Raw genomic sequence first — 13877 nt, forward strand, 5'->3', positions numbered from 1 at the left:
CACTACTGCAGGTAAAGGCTAACCACTCTACTGCCATCCTCGGGGCTTTCCAGTTGCCCCAGGGGATAATAGAGGGCTGTGGTGAGGCGGGCAATGGCTGCAGATGGTGCCGCAAACGTCGACAATTCAAGGAAACTACAGTCGGATTCCTGCCAGCATATACAGTACAGGTATGCAAAAAAAGCCCCAAATCAACACCCTAAATCAAGTTTACCCTGAAGTGTAAGGAAGCCTAGATAACACGCTCCACAGTGTAACTTCCCTCTCACCTCATGTTCCCATCTCAGGGTTGTGGTTTTCACAAGTTATCTTTAACCTACATGTATGTTTGTAGATTTACAGTCAATTACAATAAACAGCATTTTATATACTGTAGGTCACAGCGGTCACATCACACCAAAGAAAAGCAAAAGTGAGAAGTCTTCAACCACATAAGCAATCATTACAAGGAAATTCAACCACAAAGGATAAGAAATGCACTGTCATAAGATGCAGGATGTCGATTGAGACAGTTTTTTTTTCAACAGAATCTCTTTTATTTTGTCTTTGAACTGCACAGGAAATGGTGAATAAGGTTGTTTAGGAAAGTCCCCTTTATTCTAACTAAATACATATTTCTAGTAACATAAAATTCACACAAATTGTAAGGTTCATAACCATTCTGAAGCTCTCAGGCAAACCTTACTCAAGCACCCCAATAGCACTTTTTTATGGAACCATTTGTTCACAAGGCTTCAGTTATATGTGACCAGACAAAAGGCCTTACTGCATATGAGAAACTTTTTCATCAAATTTCAGAAAGTTTGTGAAAATGTAAAAGGCTGAAAAATCTAGTGAAGCCACTCAACTTCGGAACACACTCTGGTCAAACATAACCAATTCAGAATTTTAGGTTTCTACATGTAAAACAAGAGCGTTTAAGTTATATTGCCATCAGAAATTGAATGTCATTATATTCCTCCATTTAAAATACTTTGTGAATTCAGGGGACATCTTCCACCTTTCAGCCCTGTGAGGAACATGACCGAACATTAATACAAGTTATGGCTCTGAAATGAAAAGAAAAAAACAAAACAGTTAAATAAATACCTGTCAAACAAAACAGGGTTGCATTCAAGACCACCACATTAAACAGTGTTTAAAAAACCGACCCGTGATGAAATAGTATTTATTTTTTCATACATATACTTCATTTTTAGAGGGTTTCACTGCATGGGGTACTCTAAATATGTCATGAGTGTTTGAAAAACTTAGTAGTGTTTTGACTCAGAGGGGGTTTCAAAATGCTTCATGTTTACATTTTGTAAAAATCAATCGTCTCTCCAAGACAAAAAACTACAAGGCTAAAAGTGGTATTAGAAATTAAGCACCAAACAATTATCTTTCCATTCAGTATAAATGGAAACATTGTGCAACCTGTTCAACGACCATAATGAACATGGCAAAAAATATGTAAATCTGATCATTAGACACTAATTACTCAAATGCAATCTGGACCCACATGTTGTGTTTGCTTTTGTTGAACCGTCAATCCATAAAAGATCACCATACTGATATTATAAGAAGTCTGTGGTTCCATCCACCAGCATTTATACAATCTGAGTCTAGTGATTTGACTTAGCAATATATTGAGTTATTGTATGACCATATCTCTATATTATAAAACAAAAACGAAGCAAAATCTTTATCGTTAAGCTCTGTTATCAGTAATAGACCAGTGTCTCTGTATGTTCTAGCTATATTCTCATGTACAAATATTCATATCAAAAGTTATACAGCACAAGTCTCACCATTTTCCTTTACAAGAACTTTGATTAGTGAACAATAAATGATTCACAAGTTTAGATGAAACCAAAACAAAATGGTGCCGGCCTCAGTAAATAAAATATAGATATAACAAACACTAAACTTAAATCTGCTTCAGGCACAACTTAAATAAAGGCATTTGTGAAATTATCATATCAAATATGGCGCTTATGTCCAGTATCCATAGGCTTAAAACAAAAAACAAAAAATGCTTTTATTTACAAACAGCTAAAATCTCTGACAGATTCATGCTTCACTTCACAACCTGAATTTGTCCTTAAAGTGCATGCAATAATAAGCAGTTTTACCAAGTGGGATCTTGAATTGTGATAAGATAAACGGGTTGATCAAACGAATTCCAATTGATCCTATATATCAAATAAAAGAAAAGGTAAGAACTGTTGCCTAGAAATGTGAGACCACAGTATACTGTATGCATAAGCACTATATGGAAGTATGACCAAAATAATAAATTAATAAACTCTGACTCTATCCAGTGACCCCATACAGTAATATTCACATTCAGAGCATAACATAAAATAAAATAAAACCAATAGAAAAGACAAAGCAGCTTAACACCACGGGGGAGTCCGCAGCTCACATTCCACAATGTCCTCTATGTAACACACACATTAAGCATCATACAAACATGATGGGTTTCTACTTAACATATCAAAGTGCCAATTTTACTAAAATTTCCTGATTTATTCAATTCATACCAAAAGGAGTGAATGGCATGGAGGAAAGAGTCTATTTTTAACACATAAGTTTTGAGTTACACTGACTAGGTTTGATTTTTATTGACATGTTGTAGATTTTTTTTGTTTTCCTTTCACCCTTCAAGTTTCACAAAAGAAGTTCTCATTGCACATAACACCTCGAATCAAAGATGCAATATCTAAGAGAGAAGAAAAGCAATAGAGAAAGTTATCCAGCTTTGTCACCATGGACGTGACAAACGGTTAAGTGGACGCAAAAAAGGGCACGGATTTGTTGTCCTCTAAAGATAAATCCACTTTCATCTGTTGTCTTCTTTGGGGAAGTCCAGAGATTCCAGGCTTCTGAAGCCAAGGCTTCTACTTTCTGTGTCAAAAGCGTTAATTTCTCTGTCCTGACGTTCCAACAAGTGTTTGATCCTTTCGGTGCGCTCCTTCTGAAGTGCTGCCAGTTCCTCTTCAATCTGTAATCAAAAAACATGACGATAGTTATTTTATTATATGGACTCTAACTTTAAGCTGGTGTTTTGTCCTGCTAGAGATGGGGCTTTGTTGTCAGTAACCCCAACATTTTCAAAGTAAGATGACACAAAGCTACTCGCCAGATTGATAGGAAATTTAGTGTAAATATTCATGGTTTGGTTCCTAAAGGATAAATCGTACTGTCAGTGGTGGCTCTCCTTACCTTTAGCACTACCTCGAAATCTGAAACAATTATTTGATAAGTCAATCAGAATGAAATTATTCTGCAACTATTTTAATTATTGATTAATCATTACGTCATTTTTTCAGTAAAATTAATCAAGAAAATAATCGTCACATGAATTGATAATAAAATGCAATCTCATGGACCAAAATGTCAGCTTTGCACATAAGATATTTCTAGGATAAGATACATTTCCTTTTACTCTCTGTCAGTGTCACTGTAAACATGCTGAATCTAAGCAGGTTTACCATGCTCAACATCTTTAGTTTCGCTTGTTATCATGCTAACATTTGCTAATTAGCACTAAACACAAAGTACAGCTGATTGGACAAATTCAGATGTTTGACCTGATGATGACATCAGTCTTGAGGGAGACAGATATACGTACCACCTTTCGTGACAATCCGTCTAATAGTTGTTGAGATTTTTCAGTCCAAAGTAGTGGACCAACCCACCGACCAACATTGCCATCCCAAGAGCCATGGCTAAAGATATTTGAATAAAAAACTTGAGTTTTAAATTATTATTATATTTTGTGCATACAGCACTGGGGTCTGTGGGACTCCTAACAATGAGGAAGTAAAGTCAATGTCAACCACAAATAAAGGCCTTTGAATAATAACTAGCTTCCTCAAGCACCACTCCATGAACAGAAGTTTTACATTGAAGAATTTATTTATTTTTTGCCAGTTTTCTGCCAGTTTGAAATCCCCAATTTCTTGTGCACTGCAGCCATTTTTACTAACTCTACTGTTAACCTGAAAAAGGTTGCAGAGTCACCAGCCACTTCTTTTCACCTGCCAGCGATGAGCTTCAACAGTAGGGCGAGTGACACATCACCCCCAACTGTGCAATTCCAACCAATCAGGAATTTGTGTAATCCACACTGCCTTCCCAACTGCAAACTTGCATGTCCAGGAAAACCAGAGGTAACTGAACCCAACGTCTCCCCCCATATTTGTGATCACTAGCAGTGCACTAAATTGTGGGAAAAAAAATCCCAACACCACTGCTGTCATCATATAAGGTGCATCTCTGGACATTTATCCATCCTGAGGTCATTTCTTTATACAGTAAGGTATCAAGCTGCATTCATTTGAAGTATTTTAGAATGGCTTCGATCTCAAACCTACCTTCTGTTCAAGGTGTGCCCTGCGTATGGAGACCTTCTGCTCAAGTTTCTGCTGCTCTCGCTCGTGTTGGGTCTCCATCTGTGACTTGGTTTTTCTCTGGTAGGCGTCCAGGAGCTCCATCTCTTGCTTCAGCTGCTGCTTCAGAGCTTGGCACTCTATTTCCTGCTCTGCGTCTAGTCGCATCTAGAGACCCAGCGAGACAGAGGTAGTTACAAACACATTAACAACAAGCATAGGTTGGGCCTCATTTATCGAACTACAGGCCAACAATTTTTGAGAAAGATGTACGAAAGAACATTAAACAGAACTCAAAAAATTCACGTTTGATAAAGTTGGTGGTTGATGCACATATAGTTGTGACTGTTTGTAAGTCTGAGGTGAAGAGCAAATGTGTTGTACAAAAATATATATATATATATATATATATATATAAATAAAACATACAAATGATGAATGAGGCCCACTTTTGCTATTCATGACAAGATGCTTCAGGATCCTCGTACCGCTTGTGAAGCCATCATCTCGTTGATGCTCTGCTCATACTGCTCAGCCAGTATGGCCAGCTTGCGTGTCTGTTCCTCTTTTAGGCTCTTAAGGATGTTCTTATGGTCGCCTTTAGGAGAGACCTCCAGCTGATGGTTTCTAAGGGCTTTGTACTGCTTGTTCTGCACCTTGCAAGTATCCTGGAACTGTTTCTTGATCTGCATCTCCAGCGCCTACAGAGGGTAAAAAGAGAAATAAATGTTAGTGTCCTGTTCTTTCATGTTACATTCAGATGAACACAATCAAAAGTAATTCAATTATGGCAAAACATGGTTTTAGTAACTGGTTTAGTTTGATTTTAACATGGATGCAAAATAATTCTACTAAACAAAAAAAAAACTATTAAAAAAGTGAACAGTTAGCTATATGACTTGCAGTATCTCTCTTTATTTAACTGACAACCAAACAACTATGGTATAAATAAATAAAAAAATGTTTCGCAGTAACCCTCAACATTTCAGTTTGCATACAGAAAGTGAGCTTTCACCTCAACATTGTAGGTGAAGCGAACTAAACCTCCAATAGATAAAGGGAGGAGAAAAGACATTTGTGAAAGATATAGAAATATTTTGGAGCAGTTGTCATGGCAACATTATTAATGTTTGTTTTCTACAGATTTTTAAAGGGCAATTTAGAATAACAGGTCCATTTTTAGGCAAACTGAATGTCAGAAGTGCAGAATAGTGGAGGTGACAGATGTACAGTACCTGCAGAGCCTTCATATCAAACCAATTATGTAATCCTCCTGTCATGAAACATGACATGTCCCTTTAAATAAACTAACTTTTAAAACTTCTTGAAATAAAGTTTTCTGGATATCAACTCAGTAAATAACCACATAGCGGCAAAGAGAAAGTTCCAGCCACCTTGAGGTTTCTGGGCTGCTGCCGCTGCTCCAGAGTGTGTTTCCTGTGTAGTTCTCTCTGCCGCCGGCCGTTGTACTCCTCCTGGTTTTCGAGCTCTGTCTGGTGCTGCAGTCGCATGAGTTCAATACGCAGCTTCTGCAACATCTGCAGCTGTCTACGCTCCATGTCTTGGGTGGACTCGTCCTGCCGGATCATCAGAGCATGTTCCATCTCCTTCTGGGTCCTCTTCTTGTTCAGCTCCTGCGACAACATGTTTGATGTAATGTCGTATTTAATGACAAACATACACAGATTCAGCTTTCCAAACATTCTGTAAGGTTTATTGATTTAATTGTGAACACTAAAAGAAAAACAAATCACCAGAGCTGTGTATCTTAGCACTATGTTTCTACATGTGAGCACTGCATTGCACATAGTTTCTTATTAAAGCAAAGCACTTGACTGCTTCCACTGGATAATTTTGGTGCCTCTCAATATTCAGTGTTAGGTCCAATTCTTTTGTTTCTTTTTGCTGATATATTTCATAAATGCAGTGTCACTTCAATACACTTATGTAGATGATGACAATTTAACATAATCAACACAGGGTTTCCCAAAGAGGTGGTAAGTCACCCAGATTGTAACTCGTCTCGTGATCAATTCAATTAGAAAATGACGGCCTAAACAATAGCAACACTAAATATAATAATTTTAGCATGTCATTGTTAGTGATGTTGGCCCACCTCTGCTATAAAATACAGTGTGAAAATGCAAAATTATGCATTCTAGTTGTCAATGGGCAAACCCTTCGTTCAAGCTCACCGTTTGAAGTGTCAGAAAAAGTCAAAATTGAAAATGTTTTATAGGGTCAGAATAAGCTATTTTGTTAAGCATAACGTGGCTTGCTCTGAAGGCCACCATGTTTACTGCCTTGTTAAAACCCACTGTGGAAATGTAGATTTGCAAAGTAAAAATCCCACATCTTTGTTGATTCCAGATTCCCAATTTCTGTCTCATGTCATAAAAATGTATTATATATATAAAATATATATATAGAGTAGCACTTTGAAGAAATCCCTTCAGGGTGCATAAGTAATTATTATATTAATCATTGATTTATTAAACAATAATCAACAAATGATTCCTAATGAAAACTATTCACTGTAGCCTTATCCCTGACATTTATAATGTCTTATCCCTGACATTTGGTTTAACTGGCAATGATCATTTCACAAAATAGTCTTGTGTCCAAACATCTTCTGAAAAAAGTTGTATCCAAAATTGGGATATTTCATTTTGATATTGTCTGCACATTTCACATTATGTTATGTAATGTCAGGAAATCACATTACCTCTCTCAGTTGCTCCTGTTCAAACTCATGCTTCCTGACCAGACTCCGGCGTTTGAGGGCCCTGCAGCTCCTGTCGTAGACTAGCCTCTGCTGGGCTAGCAGATGAGCTTCCTCCTCAGCCTGAGAGCGCTGTATTGTTTCTTTGTGCCTGGACAGACGCTCCTGCTTCTCCTCCTTGGGTGTACAAGGGTCTTCATCCATCTCCTAGACAGACACACATAAAAAACACATTGGAAGGAGTGTGAATTATCTGAAGACAATCTCAAAGATAACAAGTTTCATATTGAACAGATATATAATATATGAGATCATAAATTTTGCATTGTTCATGATATTTACTTCTTTGATCTTGTCTTTGCAAAGCCTGTACTCCTTTTTCTGATTCTCTAAGAAATTAGTTAGCTCTTTCTTTTGCTGAGCAACAATCTGTTGCTGGATCCTCCTCTCTTCAGCTGCAACTGACTTCATCTGTGAAGAGACATTCAACATTTTAAATTAACACCCTTTATTGATCTCTTAACTGCCATACATGCCTATGACCCAAGTTTAGCATGAAGTGAATTAAATTGCTCTATAGTTTCCACTTAATTTATAAATAGCACCTATTGAGGCTGTACCTCTTTATCTGTTTGTGCAGCGTGGCGTTTGGCCAGTCTTTCCAGCTCAATGTAAGTGTTGTTCGCATGTGTCTCTAATTCCTTCTGCAACCGGAGCCTATGCTCATCCATCTCGGCCTTTAGCCTGTTCTCCAGGGCGATCAGCTGTTTCTGGTGCTGCCGCCGCATGCGCTTATACCCAGACATCTGCTCCCGCAGCTCAAAGTCCTGCTCATGCTCCTGGATCTACCTGATGACCTAGACAGAGGGACACAGGAAGCAGGAAGTAAAAGAAACAGAGCAGGCTGAATGAACAACTGCCATGGTGGAGACAGAAGGAAAAAGATGACAGACAACTGGTAAGTAAGAGGCTATGGCCTAAAAACAGAACAAACTGGAAAGTAATCAGTTTGCAGATTACCCCACATCCAATAACCCAAGAACTTGATAAGGGTTGATACAGAAGACGGACAATCCTTTATGGTTTATGGTATCAATGCCTTCCAGCATCAGACAGTGTCACACAAAAAAAAGGTGAAGTTCATCAATATACAGATGCTCTGCTATTTAATCCCATCCATACTTTGAATTACAATTGACTCTGATTACTAGAAAGCAACATGAATTAATCCATCAATCACTTCAGCACCAAACGTGACATCCATATGATACCAGGCTCAAGATCAATCTGTAAAATGCCTATTAAGACAGGCATGAGAGAAGATATGGAAATGCACCATTTACAATCTAACAAAAACTAAATCTCACTGGTAGTAGACATCAGGCAGAGATTTGTATGGAATACATATACATGCAATGCACAGACATAAAAGCAGAGGCAGAGAGGGAAGCTGAGGATGGAAAAAAATGACATCCATTAACAGGATCTGGTTGCCATGACTACAGATGTACAGCTGAGAACACAGACACCCCTACCCTCCCCTCCTCCCCCCACCGCCAGCACGCATACACGTACATACACACACGCGCGAGCACACGCGTTTTTTTATGCAAACGAAGAGAGAGAGAGAGAGAGAGAGAGAGAGAGAGAGAGAGAGAGAGAGAGAGAGAGAGAGAGAGAGAGAGAGAGAGAGAAAGCTGCGTACCAAAGATGCTGATTTGATGGTGGCAATGTGTTCACAGATCTTGCAGTCGAGAGACCGGCTCTTGTGAGAAGTAGGCCGCAGCTCTGGCCTGGTGTCCCTGTGCACAGCCTCATCCCTCACGCAAGCATGGTCCTGCAGGGGGGGAGGAAAAGGAGGAGATAGTGGGGCTGGGGGCTTCCCAGGCCCTCCGCACTCGCTGTTTCTGCTAGAGCTGCTATTATTGCCGAATCTCCCTGAATGCAGCACACATCCAGCTTTAAATGCATCCTTCCCCTGCTTGTTTCCCCGCTAGTGTCTGCAAGTTCTTCCTAAGAGAGAAAAGGGCATTGCCAAACAATTGCAGGCACCACCGAGAAGGCAGCTACTGGATGTAGTCGTTTTTTTCTGGCGTCCCCCTCTTCTCAAAGAGGAGAGGAACCAAATGGCTCCGGTGGATAAGGGTGAATTATGCAATGCCTACCATTGATAATCGGAGATAGATAGCACAGGGGTGTATTTTACTGCCACTCTTCTTTTCCGTTTCAAAATGCAAGAAATGTTTGGGAGGAAAAATACTTTTCCTGTGTTCCAATGATCGCATGTGGTACCATATTGAAAAATATATGAATCAGATAAGGCACGTCCAAACATGGTTTTCCCTCGAATATTTCGCTTGATGATCCGTTTGTATTCCACTCGAATTTCTGTCCTACATTTACAGCGCACTTGGTCATGGTAGGTGGTTCTGGTGCCTTCTATTCATCTCTTTCCTCAGTCCCTCTTTCTACACTCCCCCTTCCTTTAAAGAGACACCGCAATACTACAGGCACTTCTCAACCAGCCTAAAATGATTTCACATTAGGCTCTATTACAGGATTATCTTTTAGAATTGAAAACTAATATGGTAGGAAAAATGCCCACTTATATGGATAGCATAGTAAGTCAGTATTTAAAACAAAATGAAAATTGCATATAATTATACATTTTCACCAAATCCACTCCTATTTGATTATAGTATCATATTTTTAAAAATAGAACAGCATTATGATACCTTTTATAAAAAAAGTTTTTTATTTAAAGTTTTTTTTCAACAAAGAATATGGGGGGGGAGACCCATATTGACGTAACACTGAGATTAAAAAAATGTTTTCCTCTGTGAACATAAGGCTACTTGTATTTTGGAAAAATAATACTTTTGCTACTTTTGTTATTCATTACTTCATGTGACTGTTGGAGGACAACAGAGACAAACGTTTGAATGCAATCTGTGTGGCTCTCTCCATGGTGCTAAATATATTACATGCATCGTCATCACACGCATGTTAAGAGTCTGTTAAGCAACGCTTACCTTATTGTCTGGGACGATTTCAAGATGTGTTAAACCCTTTATTTATCCAAACACTAGACACACTATCAGTTTAGGATATGATTTAAGATGTGGACCAGGAAGGAAAGAAGGAAAAGTAACTTTTGTTTGCCAAAACTTTAACCCCAAATTAATCTAAAGTGGGGTTTTCACACCCTGCTTACTTGAATCTTGATCAACAACAAACCAAAGTAAGAGCATGGCCATTTCACCACTGTAGGCTTGAATTCATCAAAAGGACAAATTCCAATGTAATATGATAATTAATACAATAAGCTACAAAAGATTACTGTGAAAAACATAACATCACTTAAAGGACCATACATTTTTCTAGTGTCAGTTTGAAGATGCATTTATCTTTGGTCATAGATGCGTCTCTTCTAGATCTACAGTAACCTCCATCTCTTACCATTTTTCTTTTTGAAATACTCGAAGAAGCGAGTGGACTGCCTTTTTGTTTTCTATTGGCACTTAATTTTTCATCCTTTACTGTATACTAAAATTAAGTTAAACCACTATTTGCTACTTCATCAAATTGGTTGGATAATCAACACACCAAGACAAAACAATCACCAGAATCAGTTATATTTGTAATGTGTATATATTTCAAACTAAATGCTTTCTTTTTCACCCTATCTTCTGTATTCTCAGCAATTATTACCAACATTGCATTAATACATGTGTTGACATACAGAACAAATACAGGAACTCAGTTACATTACTATGTAATACCTCATTCAAGCAGTAGATGTCCCTGTTTACTTTTGAGTGGCCATCACATCAGCTGAGCACCTGGCTTTTACTCTTGGGCCTTTTAGCCTTTACAATAAATTAAGTATATTGCACTTGCATGAAACTCAGACATTAGTGTGTAATTTCCTAGTTGCCAAACATTAATTTCATCCAGCTTTAGGCTGCTGAACATTTGTTTTAAAGTTTGGCTTTGCATGTCTTGTGGAAGATCACATTTGACCACACTGAATTGAAATCACAAATAAACATTTTGGTGCAATATAGAGTATGGTGTTTGAGAAAATGTGTTCATAGCAGATCTTTTAGGAAATTAATTTGGTGTGATAAACCTAAAACTAATTAGGAAGATCTAGATAAGCTTCTCTCTGTCAAGGTCTTTGAGAGAAACTGTTGATGAAGGTCTACATGAATGAATAAAATGAGTTTAAATACTAAAGACAAACTCTCTCTCACAGAGGACATAAGACAATGTCCAAATATTACACTAAATAGGACTTTGGTGCCCTCTTGTGGGCCATTTGACATTGATTTTAGGAATACCATGAGAAATAGAGCAATGGATGAATAGTCAATACAGATTAAGCTGGTTCCTATTAATCCTATAATCTGATAACAAATGCATCAGTAATGAAGGACACTAAAGGAGAAAATGACATTGTTTTGTTTTTTTTTATTTATATAGCAGAAGCTGTTTAATACATTTGTTAAATATTATATATCAGGACATGCTCATTAGGCTGGTACAATACAATATTCAATACAGCAATGTACACCATTAGGACAAACACACAGCAGTACACAGTTGCAGTGTTTCTCTTCATCAAAAGCATAATAATAAATTTCAACCAAATTATTTATTAATCATCTTGCCATGTTACACAGAAGCACAATTTAATATACGTACCTGTTTGTCATTAAAGAAATAAACAGTTAAGATATAAATAATCCAGTCCACTGTCCATTCTTGGCCAGTATTGTCAGCCATAATCTCCACAGTCCCTTAGGTCATGTGAGGTCACAACTACAGTATGTTGTTAGGAATACAAGGTACTGCTAATCCTTTTATAAGTGCTGACAAGCTAAATGAATAACTTATTTTCAGTTATGTGTTCAGTTATATATTTGGTTATATTGATGAGTCTGCATTTGAAGTACTTGTGACATGGTATTGTGGTGTATTGACTGGTGACAATGCATTACAGTATTAGTATCTCATAGCAGGAACACAAGCTGGTTGTTACAGGAAATAACAAACTTGTTCATGCCCGTACCACAAAGGTTGCTACAGACAACTTGCATCTGATTGTAGTTTTAAAGTCTTGCTTACTGGTCTCACTTTTCACCATCCTGCGTCTGTCTGATCTGTACAGGTATGACAATCTCATTCGCTGGGATGCTGACGGATGTCCTGGGGGCGGGGGCCTCTACGGACAGAACTCCATCACCAGACAGAGAAGAACTGATGTGCTGCAAGTCCACCCCCTGCGGAAGCCTTAAAGAAATAAAGAGTACGTTTATGTTGACCTCTTGCCTTTTAAATGTTTCACCATTTGTTTGCATTACTAAGACTGTTACTACACATTCAATTATACTGATTCGCAGCAAGATCATTTTTCAAAATTCCTCCCATTCTCAGAGACAACTTACTTGTATTTCCGGGTGAAGCACCTTGACACCGATCCATGCTCATCCTGCTTTTCTTCATGATTTCCTTGTAATGAAAATCAGACATAATAAAAACAAGCAGTGGCTAGAAAACAATGGTAAAGCTAAGGCACAAATTGATTAGATCTAGGTCTGTCTATGTAGTACCTTTACAACTTATTACAATGCTTTTACTTAAGTTTTTTCACGTCTCACTAATAGCTTGTGCAGAGTACCTGATATTTGCAAATAACCCTCCTTGGTGGTGATTGTAATTTCCTCAGGCGAGAAGTGATTGACATCCAGGTTAATCTTCCAGCTGTCCTGCCCTGTTCGGATCTCTGACACTCCACTTGTCAGTTGTCTCAGACCCTTTTGGTTCAACGCCGCAGGGTGCTGACCAGTAAATGGAGGCAGAAGGGGAGTTTGTGTGTACCCTGGCCAGGAGAAAGATGCTAGTCTCCTCTTTGACCAGTCTATCCAGTCCAGATCACTAGGTTCCAGGAAGGGAGGGAGGCCAAAATCCTGCGCAAAGATTCGGCTCGGCTGCGTCCAGTTTGGGAAAGGATCCCAGCTTACATCTCGGCGGAAAATGGGACGGGATAATATTTTATTTTGTTCCCCCATATCCTAGAAAATAAGCTCAGAATGAAGGGAAAGGATGTTCAAACTGCAAAAGACTGTAGCTCCACCCTAACAAACAAAGTCTAGATTGATGACCTGGACACTAAGCAATGGTCAGCTGTATTTTTATTCTCAACAGAAAGTGAGCAGGAGGTCTGAGGTAAAGGCTGCTTTGGCATCTGTAATGCTCTACTCACACACTTTATATACCCAGCTGATTCATTCTGTCCAGCATTAAGTGTGATCTAAGGGATGAGAATGACTTGGTGTGTCATGAGCTGGGGTGTTACTCTTCCGTTGCCCTGGGACCTGGAGAGGATAATGCTAACAATTTTGTATTTATATCTCTTGAGTGTCTGTGGCAAGTTGTTGCTGAATAACTCTGGAAGCAGCAAGCAGACAATTTATTCAGCAGTGGCCTCTGCAGTCTTGTCACATACTGGTGCTCTTTGTCCATAGAAATCACAGCCTTGTGTTATGTGAGGGAACAGCACGTATATTTAGAGTCACACGGTAAACAACAGACTTTTTTCCAGTTTCTCAACACAGGATTGAAGAAAGAAAACTCAAGACCAAACAAATATTACCATATGATAAGTATGTAGGGTGAATTGCAACGTTAAAGACGTGTTTACATCCAGGATAATGTGATGGACTGAGGCATTGACGCAATCGACTGGTGGTGAGGAATTTTGCATCTAGAGCTAC

At 38.5% G+C, this 13877-nt stretch overlaps 2 protein-coding genes across 2 annotated transcripts; both read right to left on the reverse strand.

The window, feature by feature from the left end:
- Positions 1 to 1152: 1152 nt before the first annotated feature.
- taok3b (TAO kinase 3b) lies at positions 1153 to 9577 on the reverse strand. The gene is made up of 8 exons (XM_031278088.2): positions 8804 to 9577; positions 7719 to 7955; positions 7441 to 7569; positions 7102 to 7305; positions 5771 to 6010; positions 4865 to 5077; positions 4362 to 4544; positions 1153 to 2986 (listed from the first exon to the last, which is right to left on the reverse strand). Exons 2-8 carry the CDS (start codon positions 7902 to 7904, stop codon positions 2825 to 2827), a joined length of 1317 nt encoding a protein of 438 aa, XP_031133948.1. The 5' UTR covers positions 7905 to 7955; positions 8804 to 9577; the 3' UTR covers positions 1153 to 2824.
- Positions 9578 to 11544: 1967 nt separating this feature from the next.
- LOC116035088 (heat shock protein beta-1-like) lies at positions 11545 to 13429 on the reverse strand. The gene is made up of 3 exons (XM_031278031.2): positions 12782 to 13429; positions 12549 to 12612; positions 11545 to 12393 (listed from the first exon to the last, which is right to left on the reverse strand). The coding sequence occupies exons 1-3, from the start codon at positions 13170 to 13172 to the stop codon at positions 12234 to 12236; spliced, it is 615 nt and encodes a 204-aa protein (XP_031133891.1). The 5' UTR covers positions 13173 to 13429; the 3' UTR covers positions 11545 to 12233.
- Positions 13430 to 13877: the final 448 nt, after the last annotated feature.

This window comes from Sander lucioperca, chromosome 1, assembly GCF_008315115.2.
Source record: "Sander lucioperca isolate FBNREF2018 chromosome 1, SLUC_FBN_1.2, whole genome shotgun sequence".
NCBI classification, from domain to species: domain Eukaryota; kingdom Metazoa; phylum Chordata; class Actinopteri; order Perciformes; family Percidae; genus Sander; species Sander lucioperca.

Excerpts from the sequence above, each read along its gene's own strand:
- LOC116035088 (XM_031278031.2), bottom strand. The coding sequence starts at position 13,172 with ATGGGGGAACAAAATAAAATATTATCCCGTCCCATTTTCCGCCGAGAT. Across the intron at positions 12,613-12,781 it reads GGGTTATTTGCAAATATCAG|GAAATCATGAAGAAAAGCAG; the intron begins GTACTCTGCACA and ends TTTCATTACAAG. Across the intron at positions 12,394-12,548 it reads TGCTTCACCCGGAAATACAA|GCTTCCGCAGGGGGTGGACT; the intron begins GTAAGTTGTCTC and ends TATTTCTTTAAG.
- taok3b (XM_031278088.2), bottom strand. The coding sequence starts at position 7,904 with ATGTCTGGGTATAAGCGCATGCGGCGGCAGCACCAGAAACAGCTGATC. Across the intron at positions 7,306-7,440 it reads GCAAAGACAAGATCAAAGAA|GAGATGGATGAAGACCCTTG; the intron begins GTAAATATCATG and ends GTGTCTGTCTAG. Across the intron at positions 2,987-4,361 it reads GGGCACACCTTGAACAGAAG|ATTGAAGAGGAACTGGCAGC; the intron begins GTAGGTTTGAGA and ends TTTTGATTACAG.